The 16,977-nt window shown below is 53.4% G+C and overlaps 3 protein-coding genes across 12 annotated transcripts in view; all 3 read right to left on the reverse strand.

The window, feature by feature from the left end:
- Positions 1-448: 448 nt before the first annotated feature.
- LOC132224353 (claudin-34-like) lies at positions 449-1,251 on the reverse strand. The gene has a single exon (XM_059679493.1). The coding sequence runs from the start codon at positions 1,189-1,191 to the stop codon at positions 547-549; it is 645 nt and encodes a 214-aa protein (XP_059535476.1). The 5' UTR covers positions 1,192-1,251; the 3' UTR covers positions 449-546.
- A 7,661-nt stretch (positions 1,252-8,912) lies between these two features.
- Positions 8,913-9,667, reverse strand: LOC132224389 (claudin-34-like). The gene has a single exon (XM_059679545.1). The coding sequence runs from the start codon at positions 9,653-9,655 to the stop codon at positions 9,011-9,013; it is 645 nt and encodes a 214-aa protein (XP_059535528.1). The 5' UTR covers positions 9,656-9,667; the 3' UTR covers positions 8,913-9,010.
- Positions 9,668-13,268: 3,601 nt separating this feature from the next.
- SHROOM2 (shroom family member 2) overlaps positions 13,269-16,977 on the reverse strand; it is a 95,038-nt gene continuing 91,329 nt past the window's right edge. For 9 of the 10 annotated variants that reach the window (XM_059679089.1, XM_059679084.1, XM_059679088.1 and 6 more), the window contains one exon: positions 13,269-15,854. In XM_059679089.1, the coding sequence (XP_059535072.1) occupies positions 15,588-15,854 (267 nt within the window). In that variant the 3' untranslated portion in view covers positions 13,269-15,587. The remainder of the gene's footprint in view (positions 15,855-16,977) is intronic. The other variant, XM_059679086.1, reaches the window with a different exon arrangement.

Below are 16,977 nucleotides of genomic sequence, written 5' to 3' on the forward strand. Positions count from 1 at the left end.
AATGAAGGAACGTAAAGTCTGGGGTTTGCGTTAAAGATCTTCGGAAAAAGAAAAATAGATGAAACGAAGGGAAGGAAGGAGAGAGAAAGCGAATATGGCCACTTCGTGGTAACTGTTGAGTCTGATAGTGGAAGGGCGATTCCTTCCGCTGTTCTGCTCTTGCACATGTGGGGACTTGCATGTGGCGGAGAGGTGTGAGGGCCATGCCGTGGAAGGTCAGGCCGGTTGTTTTTAGTGGGCGTTTGAGAGGGAGGTGGGAGAGTCCCAGCGACTCTCATTTCCACACAGTAGGTGTCTAGCATTGATTATTTACCCAATAATAATGAAAATCCAGATTCAGTAAGACAGGTAGACAGTGGGTTTGTATTGGAATTTTTTTAATGAAAGTTCCTTAAGCAATCAATGAGCCCAATTTGGACATAGAAGCCAATGGCCACTTTCTGCTCAGAATGACCTTTGCCTTGGAACTATTTCATAGAGCATCCTGATAACACTGCACCCCATAAGCGGCTCTCATGGATTCCCAAGGCTATGCCACCGGGAATTTCACACTTGCGAGACTTCGGGGTACACTTGGTTGTTGGGGTGCAGCTGGAAAGAGATGGTCAGCAGCCCACTCAACAGCATAAGGAAGGCAGCCAGAGCCGCCACGGGCACGGTGGTGCCCGTCTCCTGCCGGTCGGGCCTGAAGGGGATGTGGAAGGATGGTGGGAAGCGTATGCCCTCTTCATTCAACACGGAGTGGTGGTTCCAGATGACAGCAGTGAAGATAAATGCCCCCGCTATGATGCTCAGGACTCCGGAAGCGCAGAACAGATTGCAGATGGTGTTCTTCTGACGGTGTCCCGCGTACACTCTCAGCAGGCCCTTGACCGTGAGCACTTTTCCCAGCAGCCCGAGGAGGCTGGCGGCCAGCAGCAGGTTCTGAGCGATGCGGATATCCAGCGGCAGGTAGGTGTCACTGTAGCTGTAGCGGTGACAGGCTATGACTCTGCCGTGGGGGCTGTTGTGCTGGTAAGTACAGACCCTCCACATCCCAATGCAGGCCAGCCCCCGGGACGGGGCGGAGCTGCTCTCCATGTACCACACCCGCCACTCGGCCAGGCCCATGCAAATCATGGATAAGATCCATCCCAGAATGTTGAGGGAGAAACTCGCTGCCTGGCAATTGGCGTTTTTCAACATGGCCATGGCTGTTTCCAGGGGATCTGCAAACCAATAGAGGGGGTCATGAGGTGGGACCCACGGCCTGAACGGTCCCCCGGGGGTGAGCGGCGCTATATTGTTGAGGGAGATGCCCTATTCCAGAATGGAGACACTTGACCCCATGCTCTGCTGGCAAAGGGTCCTGGGGCAACATTTACTGAAAGCCTTCAAATATTCAGACTTTCACCTTGGCAGGGTTCGCTCAGTGGTTAGACTCTCATCTGCATTTTAAGGGCCAGTGGTTCTCAACCTTCTGGCCCATTAAATACAGTTCCTCCTGTTGTGACCCAACCATAAAATGATTGTCGTTGCTACTTCATCACTGTCATGTTGCTACTGTTATGAATCGTCATGAACATATCTGATATGCAGGATGGTCTTAGGCGACCCCTGTGAAAGGGTCGTCCGACCGCCAAAGGGGTCGCAACCCACTGGTTGAGAACCGCTGGGTTAGAGCGTCTTCCCAATAGGCCAAGGTTGCCGGCCTTAGTCCCTGCTCAGGGCACATACAAGAATCAACCAATGAATGCATCAGGCAGTGGAACAGCAAATCCATGTTTCTCTCTCACCCTCTCTCTGTGTCTCTAAAGTCAATCAAAATATGTACAGACTTTCTAACGGGCAGTTCCACTTCCTGATATTTGTTGAAAGACACAATTAAGATTGGCTACAGCCCAGCCAGAGTGGTTGAGCGTCGTCACCCTATGAATCAGGTCAGGGTTCGATTCCTAGTCAGGGCGCATGCCGGGTTGTGGGGTTGATCCCCAGTGTGAGGCGTGCAGGAGGCAGCAGATCCATGATTCTCTCTCATCATTGAGGTTTCTACCTCTCCCTCCCCCTTCCGCTCTGAAATCAATAAAAATATATATTTTGCCTGCTCCCAAGAGTCAGCAATGCCCCTTCTGAATTTATGCCCCGAAGAAGGGAAAGCAGGGGCGCAAGCAGAGAGTTGCACCCCCATGTTCATAGCAGCATTCTTCACCACAGCCAGGAGGTGGAAACACCGCAATATTCATCGTGGCTGTGTGCACAGTCCGCATGTGGGCCGCCCATACCATGGGATATCATCCAGCCTTGAGGACATTCTACCGAGTGAGACGAGCCAGCAACACATAGACAAACCTGCACCATTTCACCTCTATGTGGCCCCTAGAGCAGCCACACTCAGCGACAAAAAGCCACTGTGGGAGCCAGGGCCTGGGGAGCAGAGGGGATGTAGTGGTCAATGGCACAGAGTTTCCGTTTGGGGAGGTGAAAAAGTTCTGGAGATGATGGTGGCGATGGTAGCACAACATTGTGAAGGTCCCTAGAGACGCTGCACTGTACGCTTAAAAAAGGTGACCATTCAGTCTGATCAAATCATTGGATTGATAGCTGTCCCCTGGGATCTGCCCCTTAGGACACTTCACAACAGGCCTTCCCTCCGCTTAGACCACATCCCACTGGTAGGGCCACATCCCACTGGTAAGACCCCATCCCTCTGGTAAGACCACATCCCACTGGTAAGACCACATCCCACTGGTAAGGCCACATCCCACTGGTAAGGCCACATCCCACTGGTAAGACCATTATCTTTCTCCTCTGGGCCTTCCCAGGACATGGACCCTTTAAAGCCTAGAGTACTTTAACCCTCTGACTGCCTGTCATAGGGATGGTGCCATTTGGTGCTCAGCCCATGTGGTCTCCAGGTGACCCAACACATTCATGATCCCTCGCCACTTTTGGCCTTGTGTGTTCCTCGTTTGGCGACCCTACAGTGCCATGATAATTGTTGAGTTATTCCCACTTTACCCCCACGAAATAAAACCAACAGGCTGGGCCCCACTGACCAGGGATGTGTCTCCGAGGGAGTGAGTGTCTAGGAACGGCGACTAACAGTTCAGGCAGCGCTGCCGACACACACCCGACTCCTCTGGGCGTCCTCTGGCTCCTCTGGGCGTCCTCCGGCCGGCTCCTGGCTATGCGGGACCAGCCACACGGGCCTCAGCCACACGGGCCTCAGCCACACGAGGGCCTGGCACACGACTCCAAGCCCTCTCCTCAGCCTCCAGTCCACGGCCACATTCCACCCCCGTTGTCCTGGCCAGCAGGGTTCTGTTGCCGGGTGCGGAACACATGGCCGCATCCAATCCCCACTGACCACCAGGCTTTCTCTGTTTCTCATCAGGCACCCTCCCTTCCCGCTTCCTGGGCGGGCTGCGCTCAGTGGGGACCATCGAGTCCTCAAGGTCTTCTTGACAGCAGCCGGGTGTCCTAACCACTCCTCCCGTCCTCCATAAATGGTCTCTCCCACACCTCCTGGATGAAATGACCTTGCAAACAGCAATGACACCGGCCAGCGTGCCTCAATGCATTGAGCGTCGCCCTACGGACCGAAGGGTCCTGGGTTTGATTCGAGTCAAGGGCACGTACCTTGGTTGTAGGCTCCTTCCAGCCCAGGCCCTGGTCGGGGCTCTTGCAGGAGGCAACCAGTTGATGTGTTTCTCTCACATCAATGTTTCTCTGTGTCTTTCCCTCTCTCTTCCACTCTCTCTAACAAATCAATGGAAAAATACCTCGGGTGAGAATTCAAATAAACAAACAAACAAACAGCAATGACAGCACATCCTAGCCAGCGTCAGCAGCAGCGGCACCCCACGGGCGAGGTTGCTATCAAAGCCTAGTGATAGCCAGCAGGATAGGGAGGCCCTTTGAGCTGCAGGCAATGGCCTTCCCGCTGCACCTCGGGTGCCGGTGAAGCATAGGAATTTCTCCTTTGGAGAGCTGCTGTTTGAAACTGCTGTTTGAACTACTCTGTTATTCTTAGACGGTCTCTTATTCTGTAGGTCAACTCTGTTATTTTTAGATAGTCCCTGACTCTGTAAAATAACTGTTTTATTTTGAATAATAGAAAAAGATAAAAAAAATTAGGTGTCTGACCTTGCAAGCTGGCCATCTGACGTAACAGGCTAACACTAATATTGATATGAATTCCCATATTCTTATGCCAAGTGTTAGTTCATTATGTATCAAGGTCACAAACTTGTAACCTTATAACAATAACCTACAGAGAGCTCTCTGTGAAATCTGCAGACAAAGAGCTCAAAAAGGTATAAATAGAGAGAACTTCCTCCTTGTGTTTGCTCAGAGATTTGGGAAGCATAGCCCTCTAGGTCTGCGCGAATAAAGACTCCGAATTAATTGGCTCATTAAGGTGTCTCCTATCTATCTGGCTGATTTACAATACAACCAGGATATTGTGAGCGAGATGGAGTAGAAGGTGGAGGTCACTACTGACTGGAAGACGCTGGCCGGCTAACCGGGAGCTTGTCAGATGGGGCTGCTGTGAGGAATGAGGCTGCCAAAAGGCCAATGGGGGGTGGGGGGGTCTGCTGGCCCACACTTAGGACCAAATTTTATGTGGGATCAAGGTCTGCAGGAACCTCTGCTTAGTTCCTCTGAGAAGGAACTTATTCCAGCCAGTGGGCATGTGTGCAAGGATGCCACAGGAACACACCAAATGGACTTCATGCCTGAGGTACCACGGGACAAGTTAAATCATCCCATAACCCCATGAAGAGAACACAGTCAGTAAACCATTGTGTCCTTACAGTGGACTATTACACAGAAATCCCACCTTATGCTGAAGAATAATTGGTGGGGGAGGGAAGTTCCCAATGTTAAGTAAAAAGCAGGTTTCAAAGAAATGTGGCTCAGTGGTTGAGTGTGTAACTAGGAACCAGGAGGTCATGGTTCGATTCCCGGTCAGGACACATGCCCGGGTTGTGGGCTCCATTCCCAGTGTGGGGCATGCAGGAGGCAGCCAATCCATCATTCTCTGTCATCAGTGATGTTTCTCTCTCTCCCTCTCCCTTTCTCTCTGAAAAGAATCCTAATCAAAGAGCAATATGCAAATTCACCATCACTCCAACACAAAGTTGGTGACGCCCAGAGCCACAAGATGGCGGCGCCCAGTCCTCTCAGCACCGCTGGAGTCCGAAAGTCCCGGGGGAGGTCCGTGAGAGCCGGGCCTGCTTGGATGTTACCACAGCTACCCAGGAGCGGCCAAGCGGCACTGCAGACAGCAGAGACCCACACGGACTGGGCCTAAGCTGTCAGTAGGACATACCCTGAGGACCCCACGCATTGGAGAGGGTGCAGGTCAGGCTGAGAAACCCACCCCTGCGCCCCGACCCTCACCCCCTGCACAAATTTCATGCACCGGGTCTCTAGTAAAATATATTTTAAAAAAACACTTGAAGTCTTTCTACAATAGAAATGTCTTTTTTGAGGTCTTAGACCAGATAGTCACTGTAATTCATCAGAGGCTTAAGTAGAAAGCCTGGAGGAAGGGCCACCATGATGGGGAGAAAGTGTGTCGCGATGGCAGCCAGGGCCAGGCCAAGGGGCGACCTCCCTGAACGGTCCTCGGCCCAGGACAGTGCGAGAAGCTCACCTGGGTCTTGTCGGGAGACTCTGTTCTGTTTCACTGAGCTCCCCTCCCCTCCCCCTCTCCTCTACCTGAAATGTGGCCGGCACCCGCCTCTGCCTCCAGTTGCACATTGACTGTCTCCATGGGACACATGACCCGGGAATGGCGGTGGGCAGGGAGGAGAAGGAAGGGCCCACTGGGGGGGGATGGCAAACAGGGAGAACGAGGAAGAGAAAGGGCAAAGCCACTCCTGAGCAGGAAACACAGCTCGCGGGGCGGGGCTGGCGCTGTGACCACCTCTGCTGGTGTCTCAGAGGGCACGTTGTGACCCAGGTGCTGCCTCTGCTCAGCCTCCCTCCGCCAGTGCTGTCACCAGGGACTCCTCCCTGCCTGGTGCCCCCAGCAAAGGGCCTGGCACCGCCCCACGCTGGCCCTGAGCCAAAGGCCACAGGGCAGCCTCTGGCTCCTGGGCACCTTGCAGGATTCCCAAGGCGGAGAAGGAGGAGAGAAATGCCACCGCCCTCAGGCGCCCGCGGGAAATGCGCAGGACACGTTCTCTTGCCTTATTCCTGTGAAAAACAACAAAGTGCGTCCCTTAAACAGTCATTGCCAACGAGCCCTTGACAGGGGCTTGGAACTCCTTTCCCCGCTGTCCCAGAGCAGACCCCGCGGGTGGCCGCCTCACCTTCTGTGTCTGAACCTCATGACCTGTCCGCTTGCTCTCTGTTGACACTGAAGGCCAAGAGGGGGCAAGAGACCACTTTCCTCAGCCCCAGCAGTTCTGTTATTCCCCCGTGTGACCAGCAGGAGGCAGGCGTGCCGCCCTCCGCAGGGTATCGGGTTCCAGTATCGGGGTCCTCATCAGAAGCCTGTCTCCCAAGAGCTTCTCTGCCGGGGTCCAACCCCAGCAGGTCCAGGGGTTCCCAAAGGCGTGTACGGAGTCGGTGAAGAAGGAAGGGCACGGAGACAGCGTTCAGTTGATCAGCAGCCTAGCCAGGATCTCTAGCCAGGTTCTCCAGCCAAGTTCTGGTCTGGATCTCCAGAGAAGTTCTGCTTAGGATCTCCAGCCAGGTTCTGTCCAGGTTCTCCAGGCAGGTCCAGTCACCAGGTTCTAGTTAGGCGCTCCTGCCAAACCCCGCAGTCAGGTTCAGTCCAGGATCCCCTGCCATGCTCTCTCGCCAGGCTCCGCCTCCAGGCTCCAAGGCCAGTCCCTGTCCAGGATCCTCCGGCATGCTCTCTCCAGCGAAGTTCTTCTGTCTCTAGAGAAAGTTCTGTGTAGGTTCTGTGCCTAGGCTCTGTCTCTCTTGGTCCTGTCTTCCAAGCCCTATCTGAGTTCTGTCTCTTGCTGTCTTGTTCTGAGTTCTGTCTCTCTCTGTCTGGTTACATCTGTATTTATACCAGTTGATTTTAATCCTGTCAATTTCTATTACAAAGGCTAGGGCGTTTCTTATCTCCATTCCAGGGAGTAAAGATTATGTAGCTTAAGCATGATTGTTTGTAGTGATTAACTACCCGCCTGGCACTTAGTTAAGGAGTTTCATCCCCTCCCTGACTTCAGGGAAAAATTCCTACCTGGGGAAACAACCTTTCTAGGAGAGGTGACCGTGGTTAAAACACACAGTGCTAAGGGGAGCAAACATATTAAGAACAGTATGCCATATATGCCAGGTCCCTTGAAACAGCAAGGATGGACCGGCTCCCGGCACTTCTCTTTTCAAATAACCAGAGGGTTGACTCACTTAAATAACACACATCCTCTTTCAAACCGGGCTCAGTGGATAGAGCGTTGCCCCCCAGAGTGAAGGGTCCCGGGGTTGATTCTGGTCAGGGGCGTGTACCTTGGTTGCAGGCTCGATCCCCAGTAGGGAGCGTGCAGGAGGCAACTGATCAGTGTTTCTCTCTCAGAGATGTTTCTATCTCTCTATCCCTCTCCCTTCCTCTCTGTAAAATCAATGAGAATATATTTTTGTAAAAAATGAGACCGACTACAGCTGTTTCCCTAGCAGCCATTTCCCAGCCATCCCAGACCTGCATGGAGAATGGGTAAGACTCGGCCCAAGCCCAGCCCTGAGTGTCCCAGGGGAGGCAGAGGCCCCTTTCAAACCCTGGGAAGGGAGCCAGGGTCTCTAACTCAGTGCAGAGGCTGTGACTTCCTCCCAGTTCTAAGGACGGTGTGCACATCATGGCAGGCAGCGAAGGGGCATTTCCTACAGAAGGCTTCCACCACTGTACACTCGCTCCCTCAGAGGGAAGAGGGAAGAACCCATGGCCCACAGATCGGAGTCAGAGCCCAGGGGCAAAGGTTCCATTGAACATTCTCGGGTCACAGGCAATGTCTTTGGAACACAGATTTATATCGCTGATAGGGGAGGGTTTTGTTTCAAGCACTGTGCGCTCAGAGACTTAAATATTCTTTGAGAAGAAGCTTATTTCAGCCTAGCTGGTGTGGCTCAGTGGTTGAGCGTGGACCTAGGAACCAGGCGGTTACGGTTTGATTCCTGACTGGAGGCTTGATCCCAGTGGGGAATGTGTAAGAATCAGCCAATCGATGATTGTCTCTCATCGTCGATATTTCTATCTCTCCCTCTCCCTTCTACTCTGAAATCAATGAAAAAAAAAATTTTTTTTAAAGAGAATTTCTCCCTCTTAAAAAAATAATTGAGACTTAAGAGGCAGAGTGAACACCTTATGTAATGACGAATACATAAATAAAAGTGTAGAAGTACTTTTGAAGCATTTAAAAATTCTGGTATTTGATGTTGATAAGAAATAGTTAACTTTAAAGGTATACTATGGTTAGGCAAGGAAATGTCCTTTTTTTAGAGAATAATTTTGAAGTGCATGGGAATGAAGGAACGTAAAGTCTGGGGTTTGCGTTAAAGATCTTCGGAAAAAGAAAAATAGATGAAAAGAAGGGAAGGAAGGAGAGAGAAAGCGAATATGGCCACTTCGCGGTAACTGTTGAGTCTGATAGTGGAAGGGCGATTCCTTCCGCTGTTCTGCTCTTGCACATGTGGGGACTTGCCTGTGGCGGAGAGGTGTTAGGGCCACGCCGTGGAAGGTCAGGCCGGTTGGTATTAGTGGGCGTTTGAGAGGGAGCTGGGAGAGTCCCAGCGACTCTCATTTCCACACAGTAGGTGTCTAGCATTGATTATTTACCCAATAATAATGAAAATCCAGATTCAGTAAGACAGGTAGACAGTGGGTTTATTTTGGAATTTTTTTTAATGAAAGTTCCTTAACCAATCAGTGGGCCCAATTTGGACATAGAAGCCAATGGCCACTTTCTGCTCAGAATGACCTTTGCCTTGGAACTATTTCATAGAGCATCCTGATAACACTGCACCCCATAAGCGGCTCTCATGGATTCCCAAGGCTATGCCACCGGGAATTTCACACTTGCGAGACTTCGGGGTACACTTGGTTGTTGGGGTGCAGCTGGAAAGAGATGGTCAGCAGCCCACTCAACAGCATAAGGAAGGCAGCCAGAGCCGCCACGGGCACGGTGGTGCCCGTCTCCTGCCGGTCGGGCCTGAAGGGGATGTGGAAGGATGGTGGGAAGCGTATGCCCTCTTCATTCAACACGGAGTGGTGGTTCCAGATGACAGCAGTGAAGATAAATGCCCCAGCTATGATGCTCAGGACTCCGGAAGCGCAGAACAGATTGCAGATGGTGTTCTTCTGACGGTGTCCCGCGTACACTCTCAGCAGGCCCTTGACCGTGAGCACTTTTCCCAGCAGCCCGAGGAGGCTGGCGGCCAGCAGCAGGTTCTGAGCGATGCGGATATCCAGCGGCAGGTAGGTGTCACTGTAGCTGTAGCGGTGACAGGCTATGACTCTGCCGTGGGGGCTGTTGTGCTGGTAAGTACAGACCCTCCACATCCCAATGCAGGCCAGCCCCCGGGACGGGGCGGAGCTGCTCTCCATGTACCACACCCGCCACTCGGCCAGGCCCATGCAAATCATGGATAAGATCCATCCCAGAATGTTGAGGGAGAAACTCGCTGCCTGGCAATTGGCGTTTTTCAACATGGCCATGGCTGTTTCCAGGGGATCTGCAAACCAATAGAGGGGGTCATGAGGTGGGACCCACGGCCTGAACGGTCCCCCGGGGGTGAGCGGCGCTATATTGTTGAGGGAGATGCCCTGTTCCAGAATGGAGACGCTAGATCCCGTGCTCTGCTGGCAAAGGGTCCTTGGGCAACATTTACTGAAAGCCTTCAAATATTCAGACTTTCACCTTGGCAGGGTTCGCTCAGTGGTTAGACTCTCATCTGCATTTTAAGGGCCAGTGGTTCTCAACCTTCTGGCCCATTAAATACAGTTCCTCCTGTTGTGACCCAACCATAAAATGATTGTCGTTGCTACTTCATCACTGTCATGTTGCTACTGTTATGAATCGTCATGAAAATATCTGATCTGCAGGATGGTCTTAGGCGACCCCTGTGAAAGGGTCGTCCGACCGCCAAAGGGGTTGCAACCCACAGGTTGAGAACCGCTGGGTTAGAGCGTCTTCCCAATAGGCCAAGGTTGCCGGCCTTAGTCCCTGCTCAGGGCACATACAAGAAGCAACCAATGAATGCATCAGGCAGTGGAACAGCAAATCCATGTTTCTCTCTCACCCTCTCTCTGTGTCTCTAAAGTCAATCAAAATATGTATAGACTTTCTAACGGGCAGTTCCACTTCTGGATATTTGTTGAAAGACACAATTAAGATTGGCTACAGCCCAGCCAGAGTGGTTGAGCGTCGTCACCCTATGAATCAGGTCAGGGTTCGATTCCTAGTCAGGGAACATGCCCGCGTTGTGGGGTTGATCCCCAGTGTGAGGCGTGCAGGAGGCAGCAGATCCATGATTCTCTCTCATCATTGAGGTTTCTACCTCTCCCTCCCCCTTCCGCTCTGAAATCAATAAAAATATATATTTTGCCTGCTCCCAAGAGTCAGCAATGCCACTTCTGGATTTATGCCCCGAAGAAGGGAAAGCAGGGGCGCAAGCAGAGAGTTGCACCCACATGTTCATAGCAGCGTTCTTCACCACAGCCAGGAGGTGGGAACACCGCAATATTCATCGTGGGTGTGTGCACAGTCCGCATGTGGGCCGCCCATACCATGGGATATCATCCAGCCTTGAGGACATTGTGCCGAGTGAAATGAGCCAGCAACACAAAGACAAACCTGCATCATTTCACCTCTATGTGGCCCCTAGAGCAGCCACACTCAGCGACAGAAAGCCACTGTGGGAGCCAGGGCCTGGGGAGCAGAGGGGATGTAGTGGTCAATGGCACAGAGTTTCCGTTTGGGGAGGTGAAAAAGTTCTGGAGATGATGGTGGCGATGGTAGCACAACATTGTGAAGGTCCCCAGTGACACTGCACTGTACGCTTAAAAAAGGTGACCGATCAGTCTGATCAAATCATTGGATTGATAGCTGTCCCCTGGGGCCTGCCCCTTAGGACACTTCACAACAGGCCTTCCCTCTGCTTAGACCACATCCCACTGGTAAGGCCACATCCCTCTGGTAAGACCACATCCCACTGGTAAGGCCACATCCCACTGGTAAGGCCACATCCCCCTGGTAAGACCCCATCCCACTGGTAAGGCCCCATCCCACTGGTAAGGCCACATCCCACTGGTAAGGCCACATCCCACTGGTAAGACCATTATCTTTCTCCTCTGGGCCTTCCCAGGACATGCACCCTTTAAAGCCTAGAGTTCTTTAACCCTCTGACTGCCTGTCATAGGGATGGTGCCATTTGGTGCTCAGCCCATGTGGTCTCCAGGTGACCCAACACATTCATGATCCCTCGCCACTTTTGGCCTTGTGTGTTCCTCGTTCGGCGACCATGACAGTGACATGATAATTGTTGAGTTATTCCCACTTTACCCCCACGAAATAAAACCAACAGGCTGGGCCCCACTGACCAGGGATAAGTCTCCGAGGGAGTGAGTGTCTAGGAACGGCGACTAACAGGTCAGGCAGCGCTGCCGACACACACGGGGCTCCTCTGGGCGTCCTCCGGCTCCTCTGGGCGTCCTCCGGCCGGCTCCTGGCTATGCGGGACCAGCCACACGGGCCTCAGCCACATGGGCCTCAGCCACACGGGCCTCAGCCACACGAGGGCCTGGCACACGACTCCAAGCCCTCTCCTCAGCCTCCAGTCCACGGCCACATTCCACCCCCGTTGTCCTGGCCAGCAGGGTTCTGTTGCCGGGTGCGGAACACATGGCCGCATCCAATCCCCACTGACCACCAGGCTTTCTCTGTTTCTCATCAGGCACCCTCCCTTCCCGCTTCCTGGGGGGCTTCACTCAGACCATGGAGTCCTCAAGGTCTGCTTGACAGCAGCCAGGTGTCCTAACCACTCCCTCTCCCGTCCCACGGAAATGGTCTCTCCCAGACCACCCGATGAAATGACCGTGCAAACAGCAATGACACCGGATAGCATGGCTCAGTGCATAGAGCGTCGGCCTGCGGACCGAAGGGTCCCGAGTTCGATTCCTATCAAGGGCATGTACTTGGTTGTAGGCTCCTCCCCAGCCCAATCCCTGGTCACGGCTCATGCAGGAGGCAACCAATTGATGTGTTTCTCTCACATCGACGTTTCTCTCTGTATCTCCCTCTCTCTTCCACTCTCCCTAAAATCAATGGAAAAATATCCTCCAGTGAGGATTCAAATAAACAAACAGCAATGAGAACACATCTACGCAGGCGTCAGCAGCAGTGGCCCCGCACGGGCGAGGTTGCTATGAAAGCCCAGTGATAGCCAGCACGTTAGGAAAGACCCTGGAGCTTTGACAATGACCTTCCCGCTGCACCTCGGGTGACGGCACCGTGAATATGTCGCACAGGAGCGAGATGGAGTAGAAGGTGAAGGTCTCTACTGACTGGGAGAAGCTGGCCGGCTAAGGGGGAGTTTGTCAGATGGGGCTGCTGTGAGGAATGAGGCTGCCAAAAGGCACATGGGAATCGGGGGGGATGGGGAGACGGGGTCTGCCGGCCCACACTTAGGACCAAATTAATGTGGGAGTCAAGTTCTGCAGGAACCTCTGCTTAGTTCCTGTGAGAAGGAACTTATTCCAGCCAGTGGGCATGTGTGCAAGGATGCCACAGGAACACACCAAATGGACTTCATGCCTGAGGTAGCACGGGACAAGTGAAATCATCCCATAACCCCATGTAGAGAACACAGTCAGTAAACCATTGTGTCCTTACAGTGGACTATTACACAGAAATCCAACCTTATGCTGAAGAATAATTGGGGGGGGAAGTTCCCAATGTTAAGTAAAAAGCAGGTTTCAAAAAAATGTGGCTCAGTGGTTGAGTGTGGACCTAGGACCCAGAAAGTTGAGGTTTGATTCCCGGTTAGGGCATGTAACCAGTTCCCCAGTGGTTACAGCATCGGCCTGAGCACCGAAGGGTCATGAGTTCGATTCCCCATCCAGGGCACATACCTGGGTTGCAGGCTCAATTCCCGGTTCCTGTTAGTCAGTGCAACCAATCGATGTGTTTCTCTTACATCGATGTTTCTCTCTCTCCCTCCCCCCCTTCCCCTCTCTCCACAAATCAATGGAAAAAATATCCCCGGGAGAGGATTCACAAAGAATGAAAACAAAAGTTGTGATAAAATAGGTAAATCAAAGACAGGCTCCATGCACTCAAAGACACTATTTTATTTCATCAAAGTCAGGCAGGATGATCTGTTGAGAGGTAAGTGGTCAGCTTTGAGCATGAATCCGCACACATTTCCACAGTGAACTGCAGGCGATGGCCTGGCTGAAGTCGCGCGATTCAGGGGATTCCACGGCTGAGCTTCCCAGAGCGTCCGGAACAGCCACCACCCGCGCAGAGGGCAGACGTTAGCACCAGACTGTTATTATCTGCCCTGATGTCACTATATACAAAGGTATGTACACGGACTACTGGATCTTTGGGTCCCGCCAAGCAGACACTGAAGAGGCAGGCGGGGACTGGACAGGACGGTGTGGGCACAGGGGCTTCGCTAAAAGGGGAATTGCACTACATATTCCCACGGAGAAGGAAGTCCTCAAAGACATCAAAAGGCCGGCACAGACACAACACTTTCTAGATTCACATTTACGTACATAGCATCACAACGGCCACAACACTGTATCGGAGGGGCAAGCATCACAAGTAAAAGCTTTGTCTAAATTAAAAAGCAAACACACGGAATGGCCGTGGTCCCCCCGAGGGAGGACCACGGGTGTCCGCGAGCAGCCAGCCGGACCTTCTCTGACGTGGCCACTTTTCACCACAAGTGCTAGGATTCCCACGTCACAGCTTAACTAACAGCAGTGAACACGCCTGGAAAGTGGCCAAAAGGAGCGGTGACGCCTGCGCGCCTGAAGCGGCCCATGCGGACCCTCTACCGCGGCCCGGGAGCCTGGCTCGCCGCCTCTGTCTTAGGAAGCGTGGACCGTGGTCCTAAGACACTGGTGGGTGTGTGGTTTGGTTAGGTGGCAGTCACTGCTGACAGAGAGGTCTCACCACCCGCTGGAAAACTTCTTGTATAGGGAATAAGGGGAAACGGGATTCAAATAACCCCTCCATCCAACAAGTGTCCATGCTACCCTGACATGAACTCATCCAAGGGGTTCCCCACCATTAAGCACGCGCTACATCAGCTGAGCATCTGAGAAGAAACATACCGGCTCCACAGTGATTTAGGTAAAAATAAGTTACCACCCAGCCATTGGCGGTTGACCATCTTTCTCCTACACTTACTTGCCATGCATATGTCCTCTTTGGTGAAACCTTTTGCCCCTGTTTCAGCTGGGCTGTTGGTTTTCTTGCGGTTGAGTTGTACAGAATTCTTTATATATTCTGGAGATGATTCCTTTGTCACAAATGTGATTTGCAGACCATTTCTCCCAGCCTGACTTGTCAACTGCAAATTGCCACCATGACAGTGTTTGTTTTTTAAGTGAATAGACTCTTCAGAATCTTGCAATGTCAACCAATAAAAAGGGCCCGGGATCCGTCAACTCTGTGGCAAAGTTGCAGAGGGACCCCCGGAAGTCCGGAGGCGGGCTTTTAGGAAACGGAATGGGCCTTTAGGGCATGCTGACAGGTTGAAAGAGGCAAAAAGAGAAAAGTGGCCAATTACCATTACTGAGCATATGGGCACGACACAAATGCTTTGGGGAGAGAGTAATTTAGGAACGATCCACTGGTCTCGGGAAACACCTAGCAAGCACAGGACTACCGCACACACCTTTTACCAGGCGTTTCACGTTGCGGGAACACGCCTGACCCGCGCCGCTGGGTGGGACGGACTGAAGCTGTCCGCTTGGTGCGGGGTTTGAAGGCATGCACACGACTCAAGTGGCGCTTTTAGAATGAGCGACCCAACACACAGGCTATGCATTTCACAGTTGGTTTCTAACCACTTGGAAACTACTATGTTAATAAATTATCACCGTCTTCATCATCATCACAGGTTTGTGCTGGGTCAGAGAGCACAATACATGAGACAGTGAACGCTAACAGCATGGGACGGACACGCATAAAACATGGCAGGCCACACCCCTCGTGGATCAAAGGAGAAAACGTGCGCCAGGTGGCCCCGCCTGTGCACTCTGGGGACTCGCTGAGCGCTGCCCAAGCGGCTGGTTTGGCAGCGGAAGACACAGGGAGCCAGAGCGACCGCCGCCAAGGGGCCCTCGCGTGCAGCACGGGACAGAGCCTGTGGTCTCCGTGGCAGAAGCTCGCCAGCCAGCAGGGCCCGTGCCCCGTGGGGCTCCTTGTAAAGGACAACACCCCACGGAGAGCCGCTCTGCTCAGCATCCACAGGGAAACTAGACGCCCAATGCATCACCCCAGACAAACACGAGTTATCGCTTTTCTAACAGCCACGCCACTACGAGAGGGCTCTCACTACGGGACATCCATCCAGGCTGGGGCCCGCTGCCGGGGGAGGGGCGCAGGCCGGCTCCACCCCCAGAAGGCCGCTCATTTGCTCCTCTCGGGCTGCAGGCTGTCCACCAGGCACTTGAGCTGCTCCTCGCCCAGGTGGATCTTGTCCTCCAGCTCCCGCTGCTCGATGATGAGGGCCGACTTCATCTTGACGAAGTACTCGTAGTCGGCCAGGCTCTCGTCGCCCAGGTAGCTGGCCAGGATGTCGAACACCACGCGCTCCCGGCGGTCCAGGTTCTCCTTGAGCTCCTTGGCGTCCTCGTGCTGCTGAACGAGGACCCGCTGCTTCTCCAGCAGCGATTGCTGTGGAGAGGTGGGGGAGGGGGGGCGGAGAAAGAGAGAGAGAGAGAGAGAGAGAGAGAGAGAGAGAGAGAGAGAAGCCAGTGAGGATCAGGGCGGAAGCGATGCAGCCCTGATAAGACAGCACTGAGTCCTGAGAGTGTGGGCGCAAGCACTCGTGGCTGTGGCAGCCCCCACCCCCGTCGGTGCGAGGGCATCTCCCACCTCCAGTGCCGCGCATGGGCCTGGACTGCTAACAGAGGCAGCCAAGGTGACCCCAGCGTGACCAAGGGACTGAAAGCGACAGAATGCTGGGATGCTCAAAAGGTGCCAAGGCCCAGCCAGCATGGCTCAGTGGTTGAGCGTTGACCCCATGAACCAGGAGGTCAGGGTTCGATTCCCGGTCAGGGCACATGCCCGGGTTGCAGGCTCGATCCCCAGTGTGGGGCGTGCGGGGTGAGGCTGCACTTTGCAAAAACGCCGACACACAGAAGAGCTCAGAGATGAGGAACTGAGCTGCAAACAGCCTGCACTTAGTGTGCGGCTTGGGGAAGCGCCCACCGCGGGCCAGCGCACCTCGCCCACCTCGCTGGGCCACCATGGCCCCAGGCGCTTGCCAAACAAAGCCACCGTGCGCTCGGGTGGAAAGAGGCAAGGCAAAGCCAGTGGATTCCAAACCGGGAAGCGAATCGTAACCAATTCTATAAATTTGGTTCAGGCTCAAAGCAGTCGGGCTCAAAGCTGCTGAGATGGGGGCAGGACCCCCGTCTCTGTTCGCGTGTTCATTTTCTACCTGGAAACATGAAGGCGCCTTCTACAACCCGGCGCCACGCCTTTTACCGCATTAGCGTGTCTGCCTCTGAAAGCTTGGGCTCCCCCATGCCTGACACGAGGTTCTCACCCACCACCGGCTACGCTGAGACCTGGCCACTGAGCGGCGTCGGATGAGAGGAGGGGAGCCCTAGCCGGTGCGGCTCACTGGATAGAGCATCGGCCTGCAGACCAAAGAGTCCGGTTCAATTCCAGTCAAGGGCATGTACCTCGGTTGCAGGCTCCTCTCCGGTCCGGGCCCTGGTCAGGGCTCATCCAGGAGGCAACCAATCGATGTGTTTCTCTCACATCAATGTTTCTCTCTGTCTTTCCCTCT

The sequence above is a fragment of the Myotis daubentonii genome, chromosome X, assembly GCF_963259705.1.
Source record: "Myotis daubentonii chromosome X, mMyoDau2.1, whole genome shotgun sequence".
Classification (NCBI taxonomy): Eukaryota; Metazoa; Chordata; class Mammalia; order Chiroptera; family Vespertilionidae; genus Myotis; species Myotis daubentonii.

What these genes read in the sequence shown, in the direction of transcription:
- LOC132224353 (XM_059679493.1), bottom strand. Translation starts at nt 1,191, where the DNA reads ATGGCCATGTTGAAAAACGCCAATTGCCAGGCAGCGAGTTTCTCCCTC.
- LOC132224389 (XM_059679545.1), bottom strand. Translation starts at nt 9,655, where the DNA reads ATGGCCATGTTGAAAAACGCCAATTGCCAGGCAGCGAGTTTCTCCCTC.